The sequence below is a fragment of the Oncorhynchus nerka genome, linkage group LG18, assembly GCF_034236695.1.
Source record: "Oncorhynchus nerka isolate Pitt River linkage group LG18, Oner_Uvic_2.0, whole genome shotgun sequence".
In the NCBI taxonomy this organism is placed as follows: domain Eukaryota; kingdom Metazoa; phylum Chordata; class Actinopteri; order Salmoniformes; family Salmonidae; genus Oncorhynchus; species Oncorhynchus nerka.
The window spans coordinates 20,196,056-20,217,823 of NC_088413.1; the positions used below are offsets into that span (position 1 = coordinate 20,196,056).

The 21,768-nt window shown below is 42.0% G+C and overlaps 2 protein-coding genes across 2 annotated transcripts in view; both read left to right on the forward strand.

The window, feature by feature from the left end:
- LOC115125365 (oxidized low-density lipoprotein receptor 1-like) overlaps window positions 1-21,768 on the forward strand; it is a 70,322-nt gene that overhangs the window by 40,338 nt on the left and 8,216 nt on the right. The gene's annotated exons all lie outside the window — the stretch shown is intronic.
- On the forward strand, window positions 6,954-15,531 carry LOC135561798 (ecto-ADP-ribosyltransferase 5-like). Its single transcript, XM_065003663.1, has 3 exons — window positions 6,954-7,516; window positions 8,703-8,810; window positions 8,970-15,531. Exons 2-3 carry the CDS (start codon window positions 8,703-8,705, stop codon window positions 9,807-9,809), a joined length of 948 nt encoding a protein of 315 aa, XP_064859735.1. The 5' UTR covers window positions 6,954-7,516; the 3' UTR covers window positions 9,810-15,531.

A 21,768-nucleotide genomic window follows, 5' to 3' on the forward strand; every position in this document is an offset into this window, starting at 1 on the left:
TCTTTTTCAGTTTCACTCACTTAGCTATCAAATGAAGCTAGCTAGTTTAGCCAACTCAAAACATCCTGCTCAAACAGAAGGCTGCTATGTTAGCTAGCTGGCTACGACTATCCAACACAACACTGGAACTCTTTAAAGTCAAGCTAAGCTTTTGGTTGTATTCATACATTGCCAAAGGGGCCTGCAGGTGTAACTGCTAAACTGCTTAGTGACTGTAATGTTACTGCATGATTGTAGCAGTTTTACTAACACATTATATTAGCTATTTTGACTAGGACGTTACAATAGCTAATATGGTGACAACGATGTAGGCTGTGTGCAGCGATTAGAATACGGTTTGGCTTGGAATGTTTTCACCTGGTCACATACAGCTGATGTATTGTGCATTGAAGTTCACAAACAAAGAGAAAAGATGAGAGGAGAATGGCGCATAGATGCGAGAAGGACTACAAACTGGCTGTTAAGAAAGTGAACTGTGCTTACGCGTGTTCAAAGGTGTATTAATTTAGCCGATTTTGTTGAAAAACGTTACTTAAATTGAAGCAAATGGAATGAAATGGGGATAAACATACCTGGATTTGTCCTATAGAAACGCTTGTTTCCAACTGTTGGACTAATGATTACACCCTACATAAGTTGGATGGAGGCAAGAGTGTGCAAGGCGGTATTGAATCTGTCACTGTCTGTCCACGTGTCACTGTCTGTCACTGGACCTGTGAAAACCTACATTGTAAACCTTCATTCATAGGGTGTAACAACCACATGATGTGTATAGGGAAAATTTGAGTATCACGTAGTAGCCTAAACCTATGTCACGTATCCCTCCGGAACTGTGTCATTACTTACACCTGGTCGCCATTCCCACTGATTGTAAATGTTTAAATGTGCCATTTGATTTCCATTGGGCTGTTGATTATTGTTACAATGTCCGTTGGTCGTGTGAGTACCTGAGCTGTGTTGTTTAGGCTTGCATGCCACTTGTATTGTTCAGATGATGACTGGTTTCATCCCCTGTGTTATCTTTGTGCGCCCCGTGTATTTATCAAATCAAAATCAAATCAAATCAAATGTATTTATATAGCCCTTCGTACATCAGCTGATATCTCAAAGTGCTGTACAGAAACTCAGTCTAAAACCCCAAACAGCAAGCAATGCAGGTGTAGATGCACGGTGGCTAGGAAAAACTCCCTAGAAAGGCCAACACCTAGGAAGAAACCTAGAGAGGAACCAGGCTATGAGGGGTGGCCAGTCCTTATTGTATGTATGTCTGCAAGTGTCCAGCGTGATACATTGAAGGAAATACATGTTATCATCTTATAGAAAAACCTCTCCTGAAGGCTGGCAGAAGTTTGAATCCAGTTGGTACTTCCTGTCTACTGAGACTAAAACCTGGAATGAGAGTAGAGAGGACTGTCTGGAGAGAGGAGCAGACCTGGTGATTAGAGAGAGAGAGAGAGAGAGAGAGAGAGAGAGAGAGAGAGAGAGAGAGAGAGAGAGATGGCTTTGTAGAGAGAGAGAGGCTTTGTAGAGATGGCTTTGTAGAGAGAGAGAGATGGCTTTGTAGGGATATATTTATCTTCCTCAACAACAGGAGATTATCTTCAAACTCAACAAGAGAGTCTGGATTGGTCTGACTGACTCTGTTACTGAGGGGACCTAGAGATGGGTGGACAGCACCCCACTGACCACTGCTCTAATAACACTGACCACAGTGTAAGGTGTAAGACTGATTCTCTGTGTTGTCCATACTCTAGGTTCTCCATACTCAACTGGTGGACTAACACTGACCACAGAGTTAGAGCAGTGGCGATTCTATACCATTTCAGATTGGGGGGGCCAAGCTGGGGCCAGTTCTACTGTTAGAGGGGCCAGTTACATTAGACGTTATTGTTGTCATCTAGTTTTCTTCACTGCATTGCAGGCATTAGCAGGCAAAAGACCATGTCCATAATCATTCAACAATTTATTTGCATTTCCATTATAATTTAATTTGCAATACATATTCAGTATCAGGTCACATCAACTGCATTCTCCGGTTTTTGTGTTTTTTTTGCAAAAAGATTCACCTCGACTCCAGGCCTTTGCCCTCCTTGACTCAATACTTAATACACCTAAATAATACACCTAAATTGCTTAATCTGTCATCTGACATTGTGGTCCTGAGATACGTCTTCACCAGCTTTAGTGCAGAAAAACTCAGTTCACAAGAAGCAGTACTGACAGGGATTGAAACAGCTATCTTGCACAGTTTAAAAAACGAAAAGAAGACTTCTTTATACGGCTCAATGAATAATGCCAGCTCTCCTACACTGGAGGGTCTCTGCATGCCACTCTGTATTTTCCTTTCTATAATTCTTCTGAACTGATTTAGTTCAAGCCCCATGTCCTCAATATTGTATTCATACATTCTAGCAAATGGAAACAGGAACTTCTCTTTGAGAAACACATCACTTGTAGTGTTTACAGTTTGGATGCCATTCATTATGTCACAGTGTTTGTTAGGGAACCTTCTGTTAAGCTCACTAAGCATCTGATCTAAAACAGGGTTGTACCAAAACTGCCTTTTTCTTGTTCGGAATCTGACCTCTGACCCACTGTACTGAGTACACAGACTCCATTAAATTGAGAGCTTAGCTTTTTGGTCGTTTTGCAGGGGGGAGTATTGCAGTATCACATTGCTCAGCTGTGTTCAACACTCCATTCCATAGGTCATCAAAAAATGACTCATGCCTGGAGTCATTCAACGTTTGCACTAAATCAACAGCCTTTGACAGGTCAAGTGATGAAGTCTGTAGCATATCTGATAGAGATTTTGCTTCTCCAAACACGTTATGGAGTGTAACAAGGCACATAATGAATTGTAAATCTACCTGTGCAAGCAGACCTCGTGCCTCAACAGATCTGTCACCATTGTGTTCTTGGACTATATCTTGCAGGACTCGCTTAATGGCAGGTAATCTATCCATAATAGTATGTAGAGCAATATTTCGACATGCCCGATGTCGTGTCTTTGGCTTCATTAAACTGAAGATGAATCTTTATCAAATAACTCTAATTATTATTACGTGATTAAACTTATTATTCATGTAACTGTAATTAACTAGGAACTCGGGGCACCAAGGAAATGATTCAGATTACAAAGTTATAATTTTCCTAATATAACTTTCAGATATTTTAATATCTGATCCCTTAGTCTTCTGATTAATGACGTATTCTTTACCTCACGTTAGTCTCATTCCAAACGTCGTAAATTGTTGGTTATCTGCATGAACACAGTCTTCACTATGAGTCATCCATACATCAATTGTCTTAAAATCATTTATGTACTAACTAAATAATTCACAGAAATGCACAAACAAACAGTAGATAGTTACAAGGAAATGATAGCGGAGTTTCCCTAGTGGGATAAACCGGCATCGCGGCTTGGGGAAGTGGGGGTCTCGACTGAGATAAGACAACACACAGTTGATAATTATAACAATTGAAATGCTAATCCTTTGCACATGAACGCTCACTCATACGGGAACAATTGCAATCAATATATATTTACGCTCAGTGTGTCGTCGGGATCTCTGTTGAAAAGTTTGTTTCTGTTGGAGAGTTTGTCCGCACTCTCTCTGTCACTCTTTCTCTGTCGTGGTTAGCATGGATAGTTCAGAGTGACATTCATTCATGTCGTTATAGAATAGATGTTTCGGCGGTTGTCGGTCTTTGCGTTCAATGATACCGAATTCCTAGCTGCAGACTAGTAATTAATATCAAAGACTTGTTCTTACTCTGTCGGAATCGATAGTCTAAGAGTTTATCCACGTGGTATGGTTAAAAGATTCAGCAATCGACTCAAACCTTAGCTTATACTCAGGTGTATGGTCTCTACTCAAACCTTGGCCCTATTGTTATCGAGGTAAGCTGATTTGCAATCTTTAGCCATCTCGTAATTGAGGTATGCTTGGTCTGGTGATAGAAAACCCGGGTGGGGGTTTTATTCAGAAGAGCAGAAATGGGCCTGTCCCAGGACGCCAGAGCATAACTGTGCTCATGGGCGGTCCTCTGATTTAGTTAAACTCCAAAGGGAATTGAGGTTTCCTTCATTAAACAGTCCAAAATCACATTACACAATTTCACAAACAATATCATCTTCACTCATTCATCTTATACAACAATTAGATGTAAGCCTCATATCTGAGGCTATTGTATAAACAGCATTATGGTAATGTGGCCGTATTGTCTCCCATGAGTTTCACAAAATTGTACCAAATGGACCAGTTCGTAGCTGGATTCTTCACAGATCTTTTATACATTCTCCAGAACATAAATATTGTTCGGACCTCAAGTTCTGTGAGGTGGAAGAAATTCCTTTGTTCTATCTATGAAACTCATTCTCTCTCTATACTGTGGCCATGAGGAGATAATCTCCTCCAGGAATTTACAACCTCTCTGACCACAGCAGCCTGGTTGTAGGAGACAGAGAGAGGGGGATGGTGCTCGCTGTACCCAAAGAGGGAAACATCATGACACCAGCGAGTGTCACTTAGTCTCTAAAGCTCTCTAGGTGCACCTGGGTACATCTCTTTTTGTATGCTAAGCCACTTTTGATGCACATATGACCCAGATCTGAAGACGTAAAGTCTTTCTAGTAAGGAGAAGAACTGTCCGACCTCAGGGACAGCTTTTACTGTATCCACTAAAACTAAGTTTAGACAGTGTGCACTGCAGTGGATGTAAAAGGCTTTGCTTGTTCTTTAATTCGTGCCTGGACGCCTGAATGCTTGCCACTCATAACGGAAGCACCGTCATATCCTTGGCCTACTAGGTTGGTTTTGTATTCAAGACCATGACTTTCTAATACGTGTATGATTTTGTCAGTAAGCCCTGCTGCATCTAGTCGATCAGCCCATTCAAAGTGGAGAAAGCTCTCATGGACAGCTCCTCTGAAATAGTACCTGAGTACTAGAGATATCTGCTCCTTTTTTTAACACCTTTTGTTTTGTCTGCCATTATGCTAAAGACCTTCGCTTGTCTTTCATTTCTTCTATCATTTTTGTTCGAACCATGTCTGCCAAACAACTCAGAACCTCATTCTGAATCCCTTTGCTTGTATATTTTGCATTATGAATAGAAGTCAACCTTTTTTTCACAGTTGTGTCATGCTTAGCTATTGTTTCTAGGATTGCCATGAAGTTCCCTTTATGTGTCCTCTTTGTGCAATGTTTTGTGTGGCTGTAAGTAGTAGTACTTCTATTGTTTTAATATAGTCCCGATTTTCTTGAACCTGTTTGTTGTGTTCCTTGTTTAGGGCATTTACCAGTGTTGCATTACTTTGTACAGCTTTCTGATAGTCTCTCCATGTAATCATTGCTTGTTTGTGCTGCTCAGACCTTGCATGAATTGCAAATCCCCCCTCTTTGTAAAGTTGCCTTCTTCCAGTTGTTAAAACCCAATTGTGAATCAAATACAGTCTCTGAGACTTTGGGAGGGCTAAAATGCCTGCAGGCGTAACAAAACACAGAGTCTGATTTATTTGAATATTCAAGCCAGGGATGGATATGGTACCAGGCCGCCTTGAAGCTCCTCCTCCGGTCTCCCATCAGAGTTCTTGGGTATATGTTCATCATTGGCTGAACCGGTGGTTTCCTCCCGGGATTTGCTGATATCTGCCAAAGAAAAATATATATAATTAAATGTATCTGGGTAATTTTAGATATACCATTGCCACCAGGCAACTTTTGAAATCCATTTGATATCTATATCACAAGCCCAATAGCATGTTAAATAAGAATTAATTTCAATCACAAACCGACTCATTTCATTTCAAACCGACTCACACCATATAAACTGACTAATTGCACTGCTTTACAAGTAACCACAGATGTATTCAACATCACAAACCTGACGGTCCACTGCTTGTGGACGCACGAGGAACCTCTGTTGGTGTCTCACTCTTAGCCTCTACCTCAGCCTCAGTCTCTCCATCTGTCTCACTTTCCTGCTCTACTATGCCTTCACTCTCAGTCTCTCCAATGGACAAGTCTTCCTGCTCTCTCTCTGCAGGCTCTATGCTCTCTCTTGCACTCTCCACACCTGAACTATCTGGCTCTGTCTCACTGTCTGCCTTGTCTTTTCTTTGGAAGAAGGACATGATGCTTATTAATTAATTAACTTAAAATAACTGACTTGCTAGGTAACTACCCTTTATATCTAACCGTTTTACATTACAATGTGTTTACGGAGTGTGGTTTAAGTAAAAACACTCAGCACCATGAGTTAGTTGATCATATATTTTATCCCTTTTCATACTGCCACAAAGTAACAAACGGCCAGGTTAAGATAAGCTAATCTAACGTTACACTTCTGTGATGCATTTAATACTAATACAACATATTAACAATTTTACTCACCTCTATATTTCTTTAGGTGCTTGAACTATAATTTTAGTGCGGAATTTCTTACTTCTGAATAGAAAAAAAATTGCAGATGCATGTGGTACGATACTGTTGTGTTCCGCCTAAAGCCGTCCCTCTAGAAAATCTGTGGGTTAAATTAGTGTTCCGCGTTGCCACTGTCTAATAACAGATGTAAAAAAATAACGATAGCAAAAATGAGTTATGTAAAAATTATTTCATAATCCACATTTAGGGGGGCCACAAGGGGGTCCAAAATTGTGTGGAAGCCCCCACAGGATGATTCAGGTTTTTACCCCTAGTGACACACAGTGTTTCCCCTTTTTTACCCCTTGTGACACACAGTGTTTCCCCTTTTTTACCCCTTGTGACACACAGTGTTTCCCCTTTTTTATCCCTTGTGACACACAGTGTTACCCCTTTTTTATCCCTTGTGACACACAGTGTTACCCCTTTTTATCCCTTGTGAACACACAGTGTTTCCCCCCTTTTGTTTCCCTTTTTACCCCCTTGACACACAGTGTTTCCCCTTTTTACCCCTTGTGACACACAGTGTTTCCCCTTTTTTATCCCTTGTGACACACAGTGTTTCCCCTTTTTTATCCCTTGTGAACACACAGTGTTTCCCCTTTTTTATCCCTTGTGAACACACAGTGTTTCCCCTTTTTTATCCCTTGTGACACACAGTGTTACCCCTTTTTATCCCTTGTGACACACAGTGTTACCCCTTTTTATCCCTTGTGAACACACAGTGTTTCCTCTTTTTTATCCCTTGTGACACACAGTGTTACCCCTTTTTATCCCTTGTGACACACAGTGTTACCCCTTTTTTATCCCTTGTGAACACACAGTGTTTCCCTTTTTTTACCCCTTGTGACACATCAGTGTTTCCCCTTTTACCTGTGCTAGAACTGTAATGCAAGGTGTCCTCAGGGCTAAAGTCACCAAGGACCAGAAAAACCAGTGCTGCGTGGGTGGTTCCACAAAAAAAAACTGTTGTGCGTATCGACATAACAATGGAAAACACGAGAGAAAAAGATTAAGAACTTTTGCTCATAACTTGGCCTCACAAAAAAGGATTCCATAACATTGAGTGACCAGACCAGAACTAACAGGTAGGAATGGAACATTTCTTTCTGTCAACGCCTGTACATCCAGTTCTCTACAGATTATTTCACAAGCAAAATACACTAAAAATGAATGATTTAAGAATGATCATAGTGGTAACTTTGCTCTCTCACAGAGTACAGTTTAACACTAACTTGTGAGTGATAATTAAAAGTGACTAACTTGCGAGAACAGAGAGCACAAATACATTTGATGGCAGATATTACAAATGTCACATGTAATTTATTTATTTTCAAGGTTTTCCAATTGTACCTCTCAATATGAATGCCTCAGGAACAGGCACAGTAGGACCTGAGCTGTGTTGGAATACTCATACTAACCACACTAACCGTATTATTTGTGACGGAAATTGAGTATGTAGTCTGCTTATTGGTCATAGTATGGATATAGTTAGTATGCCACAGGTTCCCGGATGTCGTACTACATTAGTCAAAATAGGAAGTATAACAAGCAGTGGACACTATTTCTGTGCTTTTGGGGCTCATAATGCAATTCTTCAGAAAATGGGCGTGGCTTCACAACATTTTCAGATTTGTAGAAAATGGCCAAAATATGCCGTCCGATGAGAGCAGACACAAATGCATTGCTTTAAGTAATTATGACATATTTTAAGAAAATGTTCTGCAATGTAATAATGTAATGACTTTTCAAATAAGTGACGTTACACATTATGTTGGGTGACAATTTGTTAGGTACGCTAGCCTTACGAACCGCATAGCATATCATTGCAGCAGTTGCTTGTATGTACCGGAATGTTAGCTGGCTACCTAACGTTAGTTGGCTACTAATACATCAAACCACATTAACTATATGCTATCTAACTAACTACCCAACATTTACTGACTTTACTATTCAGGTCATTCTTAGGTTAGTTAAGTGGTATAGTCATTGTGCGTTCTCATTGGAGATTGTTAATGAAGTTGTAAGATGTCTAGCTAGTCATTTGTTAGCTATGCTAACAAGCTAGCAAGAAGTTGCATAGCAACAGCAGGCAAAGCGCTAGTACACTCTACTGAAAGGATACTGTTCGTTTACAGTATACTAAATTATAGTATGTAGTATGTACTCATTAAGAATGTAGTATACAGTATGTAAGTATGAGTATTCGAACACAGCACTGGTTTCTTGTTGTAACTAACTGTAACCTTTTACTTCCTTCTTCAACGTCACTAGATGGAAATCAATAACATACACAAAAAGAAGACAATCGTCTTTTCTGTTATTTTTCTACTTGTTTTGATGGTAATCTTAGTTTTAATCTTCGGCATTCCCCATTCAAAGGTGAGATATTTGACTTTTTTTTACATTTTATTTTTTTAAATGATTACATATTAAATTGTCATTGTTTGCCCCTACATTAGATCAGCGTTTCCAAACTTTAGCACAGTTTGACATAAGTCTTATGAATGGAAACGTGTCTAAATAATGTCACTGTTACAGGATGGAGAAACTGAGAATGGAGGGATTCAAGATGGAGGGATGCAAGAGATTCTACCTCTAGACATGGTCCGTTCTTCTGTTGATGACAAATATGATGGGTGCAGAGATTTAATGTTATGGGCGGTTGAAAACATGTACCTCTACGATGAGTTAAACACTAATCCTCAATTCAATACATCCTGGAACATAGCAAAACCACACGCTATACCACATGGAGACAGTTTGAATACAGAGCATTCTATTGCTATCTATTTGTATACAAAAAACAGACCAGGATCAAATTCCAAATCAATGTACCTGGACTTTAACAAAGCAGTTCAAGAGGGCCATTCTGCATATATGACATCATCATTCAAGTACCATGCACTGCATTTCTACCTGACTGACGCCATTCAGATTCTTAGAGAAAGACAAGAGACATGTAAGGAAACCTTTCACAGAACCAACAAGAAGTTTGATCAGAGTGTTCTCAACCACAAGATCCGTTTCGGCACCTTCGCCACAAGCTCTTTAAGATCCGACTTAACCAATTTTGGGAATGTGTCTTGCTTTGAGATCCACACTTGCTTTGGTGCTGAGTTAACTTCTTACTCAGCCTTTCCTGAAGAGAGAGAAGTTTTAATTCCTCCATATGAGATTTTTGAAGTCACCAAAATCCAGACAAAGTCACCAGTGAATAACCTGTTGTGTGAAGTCATCTACACACTAAAGAGCAAGGGAACAGACACTGATCTGAATTGCAAATTGATTTTGAGTGGAGGAGAATCAAACATTATCAGAGCATCAGATACAGGCTACATAATAATCTATATTATGTTGATAACTACTGTATATTACTGATCATTACCACCACCTCTAACAATGAGAAGTAGCCTGATCTGACACAACAGCTGCCCCAGCTTCACAGTGTAGAGATTCTGGCTGTGTTCCAGGCCAGCTACATTGCAGACACATGCCTACTCTCACACCTGTATAGGTCTTTAACATATCAACTAACCACATCATTTAGCAATCTGATGCCCGACTGCGCAGTCGATGATGTGGCACACAACCATTGGTTGATGCAATGCATTGTCTGCAATGTTATTCGACCTGGAATGCAACCCTGTTAATGCTTGTTTTAACCTGCATTGATTGCTCGGTTGCATATTTTTTTTACTGCTACTGTTTTGAAATGGTTGAGATTACATGTCTTGGTCACGTGTAATATTTTCTTGACATTTGCTGGCATGTACACTGTGACCGCGGCTACCTACAGTACACCTGGCAGCTTTTGAGTTTTGGAAGGGGAGGGATTTTTTGGCCATACGTTGCACGCGACTTGCAGAGAGAGGGGGAGGGCTACCAAAGATGATCGTCCCTGGTTCCACCACTAGTCCAACATCTCAACCCCCCACAACCAACACTAGTAACTGTCTAGAGGCCAGTGCTCATGTAATAATTGGTTCTGAGTTGCCGAGATGAAGCCAAAGAGAACCAGCCACTATCATCACATCTGAGTGACATTGTGGTTAACATGATAAAGCTTTTTTCACATTACACCATTTTCAAAATCCTTAAAATCACCTCATATTCCTGACTGTCATGCCTAATGGCTTTACAAAGAAATGACACGTCAGTACTGTCTTAAAGCTTCCTTCACATGACATGGTTTACAAAATCCTTCAGTTGTATTACCTTTCACACTATGCAAGTCTTGACAGGATTACATGTGTCCCATCATGTCTAATCTGTAATGAATTATATCAGACAAACTGACTCAATTGAACCTAAGGTCAGTTCGTAACGGGATGTAAGAATAACAAGAGTGAGGAGAAAATACAACTTTGAGAGCTCTCTGAGGGTGAGAGAGAGGGTTGGGTGAGAGAGCACTGAGAAGGGTTAGTCGTTAACTTTGAGAGCTCTCTGAGGGTGAGAGAGAGGGTTGGGTGAGAGAGCACTGAGAAGGGTTAGTCGTTAACTTTGAGAGCTCTCTGAGGCTGAGTGAGAGGGTTGGGTGAGAGAGCACTGAGAAGGGTTAGTCGTTTTCTGTCTGTGAGGTCACTGGCCGTACGCCTCTCAGATGAGTGGGAGGAGACAAAACAAAGATGATTGATGCAGCATGCAGTATCAAACCTAAATATCATGCTAGCCTTTTCATGGGAGGGATATTCTGTCGGTTTCGGTTTCATTAAGTACGTTGTTCACCTGGAAAAACTGGTTTGAGAGACTCAAACACAACCAACACACATTGATAACATATAAGAACAATATAGGCCATAGGTTAATAGAGAGAAAGAACTATATGTAGGCTTCTATCTGGTATGTTGTTCTACCATATGACTAAACACACTGGCCAAGTCCAACTCCCCATACTAACTAGTAGGCTGATGGATATGAGAAAATACAATGTTTTATAATATGTGACATTTCTAATATTGAGTATGCTTTCAATGCCAGGACGTCATATAATTTCAGTTTTTAATCTAGTGTTCTTCACTACATTCTATTGAGGAAGAGAATTGTCACTTCAGACCCAGATGATAATCAGCTGATAATAAGATAAGTGGATAGACTGTAGAAGACACATTCTCAGTATGGGTGAACCTAGTATGTTAATATTTGTTGCTTATTGCATACATTTGATCTAGACTACATTGTAAATAGCGTAGTAATAACCAGACAGATAACCATGTAGCGTAATATTAATGTAAGAGATCCAGCCGGCTCACCAGGCTCCATTCTAAATAGTATGTAGTATGATCAGAACACAGTAGTTATAGTCAATAGTAGTCAAGACAGATGTCAGACATGGTCTAAGTGGTTTGCCTAAGAGGCAGGTTGACAATAAACATCAAATAGTACAACAATCAAGGATATATTTTAGTTATTGATTATTATTGTTATTTTTTAATTGATCTAATGATCAATATTCATATGACTGTCTCACACCTGTTAATGGGCAACACTTATTTAGAAGTTGGATTCTGGGGGAAAAATGTTTAAAATAGATGGTTGACAGATCCTTCAGTTTAGGTAGGCCTCAGAGACATGGAGCATTGTTCACAGTTACCAGAAGAGGGAAGCATTTCACTTAACCAGCTAAAGGCATGATTGACAGAGAAAGCTCAGACTAGGGTTATTCAAATCCAGTCTCACACAGTAGGGATCAGTTCAGTGATTGCCTAAATTCAACACAACTGGTCTTCCAGGTAGGTTAAATTCAAAACATGATTTGCCTGGGCCCCTCCAGGACCACGGTTGCCTACAAGGTGCAGTACTTCCCAACACCCTCCTCTGGGTTCACCAGACAGGCACACCTGCATCAATTAGTAAAGGGTTTGATGGTTAGTAGAATGAATCAGGTGTGTCAGATTAGGACCACTGAAAACCAAACACACACTAATTTACCCAGAGGCCTTTAGTTAAAAGACACGGTTCATTCTACACAGAAGCCGGAAGAGGGCAATATTTAACTCCACCAACTAAAGGGATGATTGTCAGACAAAACTCAGACTAGAAAAACCTCTTTCTGTAGTGCTGCAGGTACTGCAGGATTTTGTCGCAACTACAGACCACACTGAGCTACTTAGCTAAATGATCAGTTCAGTGATTGCCTAAATTCAACACCTGGTCTTCCAGGTCGGTTAAATAAAAAACATGAAGTGCCTGCAGCACTACAGGACCAGGGTTACTTACTTGGTGCAGTACCTCACAAGCCTCTCCTCGGAAATGACCAGACTGGCACATTTGCATCAATTACACACACACACACACACACACACACACACACACACACACACACACACACACACACACACACACACACACACACACACACACACACACACACACACACACACACACACACACATACAGACAATGCAAATAAACGAACAGAAAAACATGTAAAATGTCTGCCTTCTTCTCCGACGCCATCTTAGTCATTTGTCCTGTTATAAATGATACCCATATTGTATGCTTATATTGTTAATATTTCTTCTGCCAGTGAATTGACATTTGTTGTCATGTGCATTGTAGCTTTTGTTAAAACCAAAAAAGAAAAGCATTGAGCATTATTACATCTCATGTCCTATTTATCCACTTCCTGTACATCTGCTATAAAGATATCAATTTCATTTCACTTGAAGAAAATATGTTTGTTCTCAGGTATAATTAGAAGTGGCTACAAAGATATTAGGTTTTAAACAAAGATTAAAAGCTAAAAACATATTTGTAGAAATAAATTACATTTATGGTTTTGAAATCAAAGTGATGGAGGGAGAGCAGTAGCAGGGTTAGTAGTTTCTCCTGTGTCTGTGAGGTCAGAGTGAGATAGGAGGGAGAACAGTAGCAGGGTTAGTAGTTTATCCTGTATCTGTGAAGTCAGAGCTCAGTACAGCTCAATCTATCAACTACAACGAGGAGAGAGCTGTCTCGTTCCAGGCCGACTATATTCCAGTTGAGTTGCAACCAATGCTCATCAGATTGCTATACCATATGATGTGGTTAACTGAGATGTTAAACACCTATCCAGAAGTTGTGAGTTCTGTTTGCAATGTAGTCAGCCTGGAACGTGGCCAATGTTATGACGGGGTGGAAGGAGAGAGGGGTGCGTGGCTCAGTTATCAAGAATCCTTTCAGCAGCCATGTATTCACTGACAGAGACAACAGAAGTCACAGGGACGCAGTGAACAATCATACAACCTACCGTCTATCCGCTTTGACACTAAACTGTTGCTTTGACAACTGTCACTAAGCTAACATAATGCAGTCGTTTTAAGATGGTCATAACAATCGATCCTTTCACTTTTTGATATGGAATTTTAGGACCCCTTTATGTATGAAAAAAATATAAAGAAATGCATTGATAAAATACTGAATTTGACCTTTATTACTGTAGTCCACAGAAACACATTGAATAACATTCATAAATGGCAAGAAATACAGTAAAAACTAAATCTAAAGGAATAAGGTTTTCAAGTGTCTGTCCTATATCTAGGAGATATACGAAAGCTCAGGAAAAAAAGCAACAATTAAGATGTTTTATTTTATTGTATTTTGTTCAATACAGAATACATGATTCTGCCACAAAATTGAAAAAAAAAACATGTTACTGAGAAATGTCTGGAACTCATCCAGTGACACAACTTGAGAGACAGTGACCATGACAACTGGCATTAGGTGCATTTGACACAGTAGAGCATCAGTTTCTCTTCCCTCCTTGAGAGACTTGGCTTTGGGGATGTTTTCTGTAAGGCTATTAAGACTCTCTATGCAAATGGTAACAGCTCTATCAAATTGAAATATGGCACCTCACCTAGATTTGAGTTAAAGAGAGGAATTAGGCAAGGTTGTCCTATCTCTCCGTACCTGTTTTTATTAATCACCCAACTTCTTGCAAATTCTTTAAATAATAGTCCTGTACAATGTATTTCCATAACTGGTAAAGAAATTATTATAAGCCAGCTGGCTGACGATACTACACTTTTTCTGAAAGACGCTAACCAAATTCCCATATCGATCAATGTGATACAATCCTTTTCCAAAGCGTCTGGTCTATATCTTAACATTAAGAAATGTGAACTCATGGCTGTCAAAGATTGTGTGACACCTTCATATTATGGTATTCCAGTAAAAGAAGAACTTACATATTTAGGCATAACCATTACAAAGGATCAGAAGTCTAGAGGCTTACTAAATTTTAACCCTCTTATTAAAAAAAACCAGAAGAAACTAAATCAATGGCTACAGAGGGACTTATCTTTAAAAGGTAGAGTCCTAATAACCAAGGCTGAAGGTATCTCTAGACTAACATATGGTGCTCTATCTTTATATCTTGAGGAGATAGACCAGATGCTTTTCAACTTTCTTTGGAGAAACCGTACCCATTACATTAGGAAAACTGTTGTAATGAACACTTATGAGAATGGTGGACTGAATTTTCTGGATTTTACTACTTTAAATAATACTTTCAAGATCAATTGGATAAAACAATTCCTAAGAATACCCACTTCTATCTGGAATTGTATTCCTCATCATGTCTTCTCTACTTTTGGTGGCCTTAACTTCATGTTGTTTTGCAATTATAATATTGACAAAGTTCCAGTGAAACTTTCTGCTTTTCATCGGCAGGTTTTCTTGTCATGGTCCTTAATTTATAAACACAATTTTTCTCCACACAGATATTATATATGGAATAATGGGATATATTGTATAAAAATACCTCTCTGTTTTTAGAATATTGGTTCAGAAATAATATCCTATTGGTGAGCCAACTGGTAAATGCAGAGGGTCTTTTACTCAGTTATAAAGAATTCTTATCACTTTACAAGGTCCCTGTAACACCTAAAGATTTTGCAATTGTTTTAGATGCCATTCCCTCAGGTGTTGCTATGTTATTCAGGAACATGTCAAGACCTGACCCTCAGAGCCTACCTTCTATTGACCCTGTTGACTCATCAGTAGGAAAGATTTGTTTCTCTTTTGGTCCATTCAACAACAGAGCGATACGATCCTTGTTTCAGCAGGATGTTGTATCTATACCTTATGTCATGCCTTACTGGAATGGATTTATTGATAATATCTGTTGGAAAAAAGTTTGGATGTTGCCACAAACATACCTACTTGTTAACAAAATTAAGGAAGTTTCCTTTAAAATTATTCATAAATACTATCCTGCCAACCACTATATGAAGAAGTTTAAGGAAAACATCAACTCAAATTGCTCCTTTTGTAATGACCACCCAGAAACAGTTGTGCATCTTTTTTGGCATTGTATGCATGTAAGAAAACTGTGGCAAGACATCAGTAGGTTTATAATTGAACACATTTATGAAGATTTTACACTATTGTGGAGAGATGTACTGTTTGGATTCTTTACATACAATAGAAATAAGCGGAATCATTTTTATGTAATTAATTTCATTATTCTTTTGGCCAAATTTCATATACACAAATGTAAATTTACAAACAGAAAACCACATTTTCGTATCCTACAAAAAGAAATTGAACTGTATTTTAAGACGGTTAAATGCTCTACTAACAAAAAAGCTGTTAGAATTGTAAGTATATGCATGTCCCTTAAGGTCCTTGTGTAATTGTAATGTGATATTGTACCCCCTAGCTCGATTGTCCATTGTTTGTAATCTATGTATGCTTGTGTTCCCTCATGTGCTTTATGTATTGATTTGTTGTTAATAAAAAAAAATTTAAAATTAAAAAAATAAAATAAAAATAAATGGCATTAGGTGCAGTGGTTAACTTGTGTGTGAGGAAGACAGAAAGGTGGAATGTTAACTATCTCAGCAGCATCACTTTTAGTGGCCCTGTAGTGAACTAAGGTGTACTGTACATTATCATGTATGTGTGCAATCATGAAGATCTGTGTCACACCCTGATCTGTTTCACCTGTCTTTGTGATTGTGTACACTCCCCTCCAGGTGTCGCCCATCTCCCCCATTAATCCCCTGTGTATTTATACCTGTGATCTCTGTTTGTCTGTTGCCAGTTTGTTTTGTTTCGTCAAGCCTAACAGCGTTTTCCCCTCTGTTCCTGTCTCTTGATTGTCCCTGTTCTCTAGTTTTCCGGGTTTGACCTTTTCTGCCTACCCTGAGTCTGCCTGCCGTCCAGTACCTTTGCCCTACCAATCTGGATTATTGACCCCTGCTTGTCCTTGACCTGTTTTTTGCCTGCCCCTAATGGATTATTAAACAATTGTTAATTCAACATTGTCTGCATCTGGGTCTTACCTTGAAACGTGATAGTACGAACTGGCCATGACTGACCCAGCAGACTCGGGCCAGCTGCGCAATGCCATCTCCTCCCAAGGAGCCACCATCGTTACGCACAAGGAATTGCTTCGTGGCCTTATGGAGGGAGTCCAAACGTTGGCTGAACTCCATGACCGGGCGTTGGACATTTTGCTGGAGCAATTCTGCAGTTTGTCTGGGAGGCAGCCTACCACTGTGGTAACCCCACAGCCCCTCAGTAACTCAGCTGCTAGCTGCACCGTGTCATCGGTCACTCCACCTTCTCTGGAGTCCCGCTTACCTCTACCTGGAACGCTTCAATGGAGAGCCGAGCACCCGTCGGGCGTTTCTTGCTCAGTGGGCCCTCGTCTTTGAGCTTCATCCCTCCTCCTTCCCCTCAGATCGCTCCAAGATAGTCTAACTCTTCACACTGATGTCCAAGAGGGCTCTCACTTGGGCTACTGCTGTATGGGAACAACAACCGGCCATATGCGTTAGTTTGTATGGGTTCGTGGGAAAGGTGAAGAAGGTTTTTGATGCCCCATTCTCCGGGAGAGAAGCTGCCTGGAAGCTAATCCAGATTCGTCAGGACTCCCGCAGTGTGGCAGACTACGATGTGGATTTCTGCAAGTTGGCAGAGGAGAGTGTTTGGGACCAGGAAGCGCTTTTCGATATGTTCCTGCACGTCGTCTCCTTGGAGGTCAAGGAAGAGCTTTCTGCTCGGGAGTTACCTACGGATTTCGCCTCCCTCATCACGATGACCATCTGCATCGATGGGCGATTTTGCTCGCACGTCCAGGGATTCCACCTGGCCTCAGAGTAATCCCGGAAGTCCCCAACCCTCCCGTTGCTGAGAGAATCCGAGGCTTCCTGACCTCCCCTGAGAGTCGCCGAAGATGGCTGAGCACTGCTTCCCGAGCCTATGCAACTAGGCAAAGCTGGGATGCCAGTGGAAAGGCAATACAGGATCAACACGAAGAGTTGTATGTATTGCGGGACACTTGGTCATTTTGTAACCTCTTGTCCTTTAAAAAGAGCAGGCTCACCGGTAGGAGTGAGTACTCTGGTGGGCTATACGGAGAACCTTTCTGCTTCCCTTGCTCGCAACCCTATTTCATCCCATTCTGCTATAGGGAAACCAGCCCATAGGCCGGGTCACTCATAATACCACTCCCATCAACCTACGGGTGTCAGGGAATCACAGTTAGACTATTCAATTTCTGCTCATCAAGTCTCCTCAGATTCCCATGGTTTTGGGAATCTCCTGGCTCCGGCGACACAATCTCTCATCAACTGGTCTATGGGTGCCATCATGGGCTGGAGTCCGTTCTGCTATGCCCATTGTCTGAAGTCAGAACAACCTGCACCAGGACGTCTTCCTGGGGCCCGGAAGATGCCCTGAAACTCTCCGCCATCCACACGGAGTACCATGACCTTCAGGAGGTGTTCAGCAAGACCCGGGCCACTTTGCTTCAGCCGCACTGATCCTATGACTGCGGGATTGGCCTTCTCCCTAGCACCATGCCACCCCATGGATGTTTGTACTCTCTGTCGGGACCTGAAAGCAAGGCTATGGAGACCTACATTTCTGCAGAATTTATATGACCAGTGGCCACTACGAGTATCTGGTCATGCCTTTTGGCCTCACCAACGCCCTTGCTATGTTACAGGCTCTGGTAAATGATGTTCTCCGCGACATGTTGAACCAGTTTGTCTTCGTCTACATTAATGACATCCTCGTCTTCTCCTGCTCCCCCCTGAAAACACGTACTCCACATCTGGCTGGTTCTTCAACGCCTTCTGGAGAAGCAGCTGTTTGTGAAGGCAAAGAAGTGCGAGTTCCATCGCTCCACTATCTGGGTTACATCATCTCTGCTGGGAGTGTCCAGATGGATCCCGGCATTGTGAGAGCAGTGGTGGATTGGCCTCAGCCTACATCCAGCATGCAGCTACAATGTCTCCTGGGGTATGTCAACTTTTATCGCCGCTTTATCCGGGGTTACAGCACTCTGTCTTCCATCCTGTCTGCATTCACCTCTACCAAGGTTCCATTCACGTGGTTCTTTGCTGCTGACCGAGCATCCTAGGACCTCAAACACCACTTCACCACTGCTCCTATCTTGGTTCATCCTGACCCTTCCCTTCAGTTCGTGGTGGAGGCCAATGCTTTGGATGTCAAAGTGGGGGCTGTCCTGACCCAACGTTCTTCCCTGGACCTTAAGATGAATCCCTGCACCTTCTTCTCCCAGCGCCTCAACGCCACAGGGAGGATCTACGATGTGGGGAATCGGGAGTTTCTCGCGGTGAAGATGGTGTTGGCGGAATGGAGGTACTGGCTGGAAAGGGTGGAATATCCATTCATTGTGTGGACCGACCACAAAAACCTGGAAAAAACCAAGGAACTAAGGTCAGAACGTGACATTACCCCCCCAAAGGTGCGGACTCCGGCCGCAAAACCTAAACCTATAGGGGAGGGTCTGGGTGGATGTCTGTCCGCGGTGGTGGATGTCTCCACCATAGTTCTTCTTCGCCTCTCTACCCGCCTCCGTGGCCTCTTTAATTTGGCGCCCCTTGCCGCCGACCTCAGACTGGAGACCCAAGCCACGGGTCCCGAATGGACGGGAGATTCCGGCAGCACCGGACGGACGGGAGACTTTGGCAGCTCTCCTGGCTGACTGACGGCTCTGGCAGATCCTGGCTGACTGACGGCTCTGGCAGCTCCTGGCTGACTGACGGCTCTGGCAGCTCCTGGCTGACGGCTCTGGCAGCTCAGGACAGACTGCCGGCTCTGGCAGCTCAGGGCAGACTGGCGGCTCTGGCAGCTCAGGACAGACTGGCGGCTCTGGCAGCTCAGGATTTTAAGGGAGACTCTGGCAGCTCAGGACAGACGGGAGACTCTGGCAGCTCAGGACAGACGGGACACTCTGGCACCTCAGGACAGACGGGAGACTCTGGCACCTCAGCACAGATGGGAGACTCTGGCAGCTCAGGACAGATGGGAGACTCTGGCAGTGCTGGGCAGGAAGAAGGCTCTGGCAGCGCTGGACAGGCGGGAGCACCTGTAGGGAGGAGACGGAGAGACAGCCTGGTGGGGGGGGCTGCCACCGGAGGGCTAGTGCGTGGATGTGGCACCGGATAGACCGGACCGTGAAGGCGCACTGGAGCTCTCGAGCACCGAGCCTGCCCAACCTTACCTGGTTGAATGCTCCCCGTAGCCGAGGAGACGCACTGGAGACGAGATGCGCTGAGCCGGCATCATGGCACCTGCCTGGATGCCCAACCTAACCCCATAACACGGTGCCTGCCTGGTCCCTCTCTCTCCACGGTAAGCACGGGGAGTCTAGGCTACCTAAGTATGATTCTCAATCAGAGACAACTAAAGACACATGCCTCTGATTGAGAACCATACCAGGCCAAACTCAAAACCCAACATAGAAAAACAAACATAGACTACCCACCCCAACTCACGCGCTGACTATACTAAAACAAAGACAAAACAAAGGAACTAAGGTCAGAACGTGACACCAATGTTATTACAGCGGTGGGAGGAGAGAGGGGGTGGGGCTCAGTTAGCAAGAACCCTTTCAGCAACATTTTTAAATAAAACCTGTCAAAACCTGTGTTGACTAACAGAGACCACAGTGAACAATCATACAACATACTGTCTATCCACTTTGAAACTAAATGGTTGCTTTGACACTAATATAAAACAATGTTTTTTATATAGGAGATGGACATGATAATGAATATTTTACAGTAATGGCACATGCAAAGTTACATATTGGTAACTAAATGACATTTATCTTATCTTTGTTAGGTTATTTGTGTGTTGTGGTTTACACCAAACTCAACCTGATGACTGTCTGTCTCACACCTTCAAGAGGGCCTCAAACTTGTTAGCAGGGGGTTTCTGAGGGGGAAAGATCACAAAAGATACCTGTTAGGAACAGTTAGAAATTGTCCAAAATAGGGGTGGGTTGTCAAACTTTTTTCTGCATTTGGGAGGGTAGTGCGGGGTTTTCCGGGCACAGGGGCACGTTCTTCCCTGATTTACATTGACCATTTGGCAGGTTTTACTATTTAATGTATTCTACAGTTGGATTCGGGCTAAACTTGGAAACTAACAATGTCACTAAGGGAGAGAGGGTAATGTATAACGTTTACATTGTCAGGATATGTTATTGTTAGCCATCAAGGATACTCTGGGAGGAGAGGAGACACAGTCTGGTATCAATCACCCTGACAGCCTTGAGTTGGGAAGGAGTGATCACTTTGGGGTAGAGGTCAGGTCAGATGAAGTGAGGAAGAACAGATATAACTAAGGTTCTGTCTGGATGTTCAGTTGTGGAGGAGGAGACTCAACCTAGGAGAAAGGGTTAAATATCAGTGCCGTGTGTGAAATGTTTTTTTAAATCTGAATTACAGCTGTAACAACCGTTTGGGAAGAATTAAACTTGGTTAATCGTGAGTTTTTTACTCTGGAAAATTTGAACCTAACACTACTGTATATAACCACATTTCCTCATCTGCTTGCATGCACTTCTGCTATCAAGGTGTTTGGGTCTTGTCTTATGCACTATGCTTTTCCACACGCTTACTATACCACAGGTCAATATAGTCTACCAGTCAACTGTCTATCCTGCCCTCTAACCACCATTCATAGTGGTAGGTGGATCATTTGTCCAGATCTGCTGTAGGCTAACTAGAAATCATACCACACATAAAAGCATTCCAAGCTGCATCAATGCTTAGTGTAACTCCACAACAACAAATAGGAATTGCTGACAGGCACTGGAGAGGCCAGGTGCATCATTGCGCATGAAAGAACAGTGAAGACACATGCAGCTCCCCTATTGATCTTGCTTAGGGACAATACAATATTCCTACCTACACTAGCCTACGAGACCAAAAACCAATGAATAATTGCATTATTGTTCTACTCTAGGCTGTAGACTGCAGTAAAAATGTAATAATAAGCCCTGTTATTTGAATGTTTCATTCCATTTGGATCAGTTGTGGGTCTACTCTGACCGATTCTAGAAAGGCACAGCAGCAGGCCAGTCTGGCTG

Bases quoted from the DNA above. Each gene is read 5' to 3' on its own strand.
- LOC135561798 (XM_065003663.1), top strand. From the start codon at position 8,703: ATGGAAATCAATAACATACACAAAAAGAAGACAATCGTCTTTTCTGTT. The intron at 8,811-8,969 runs GTGAGATATTTG...TCACTGTTACAG, and splicing joins TCGGCATTCCCCATTCAAAG to GATGGAGAAACTGAGAATGG.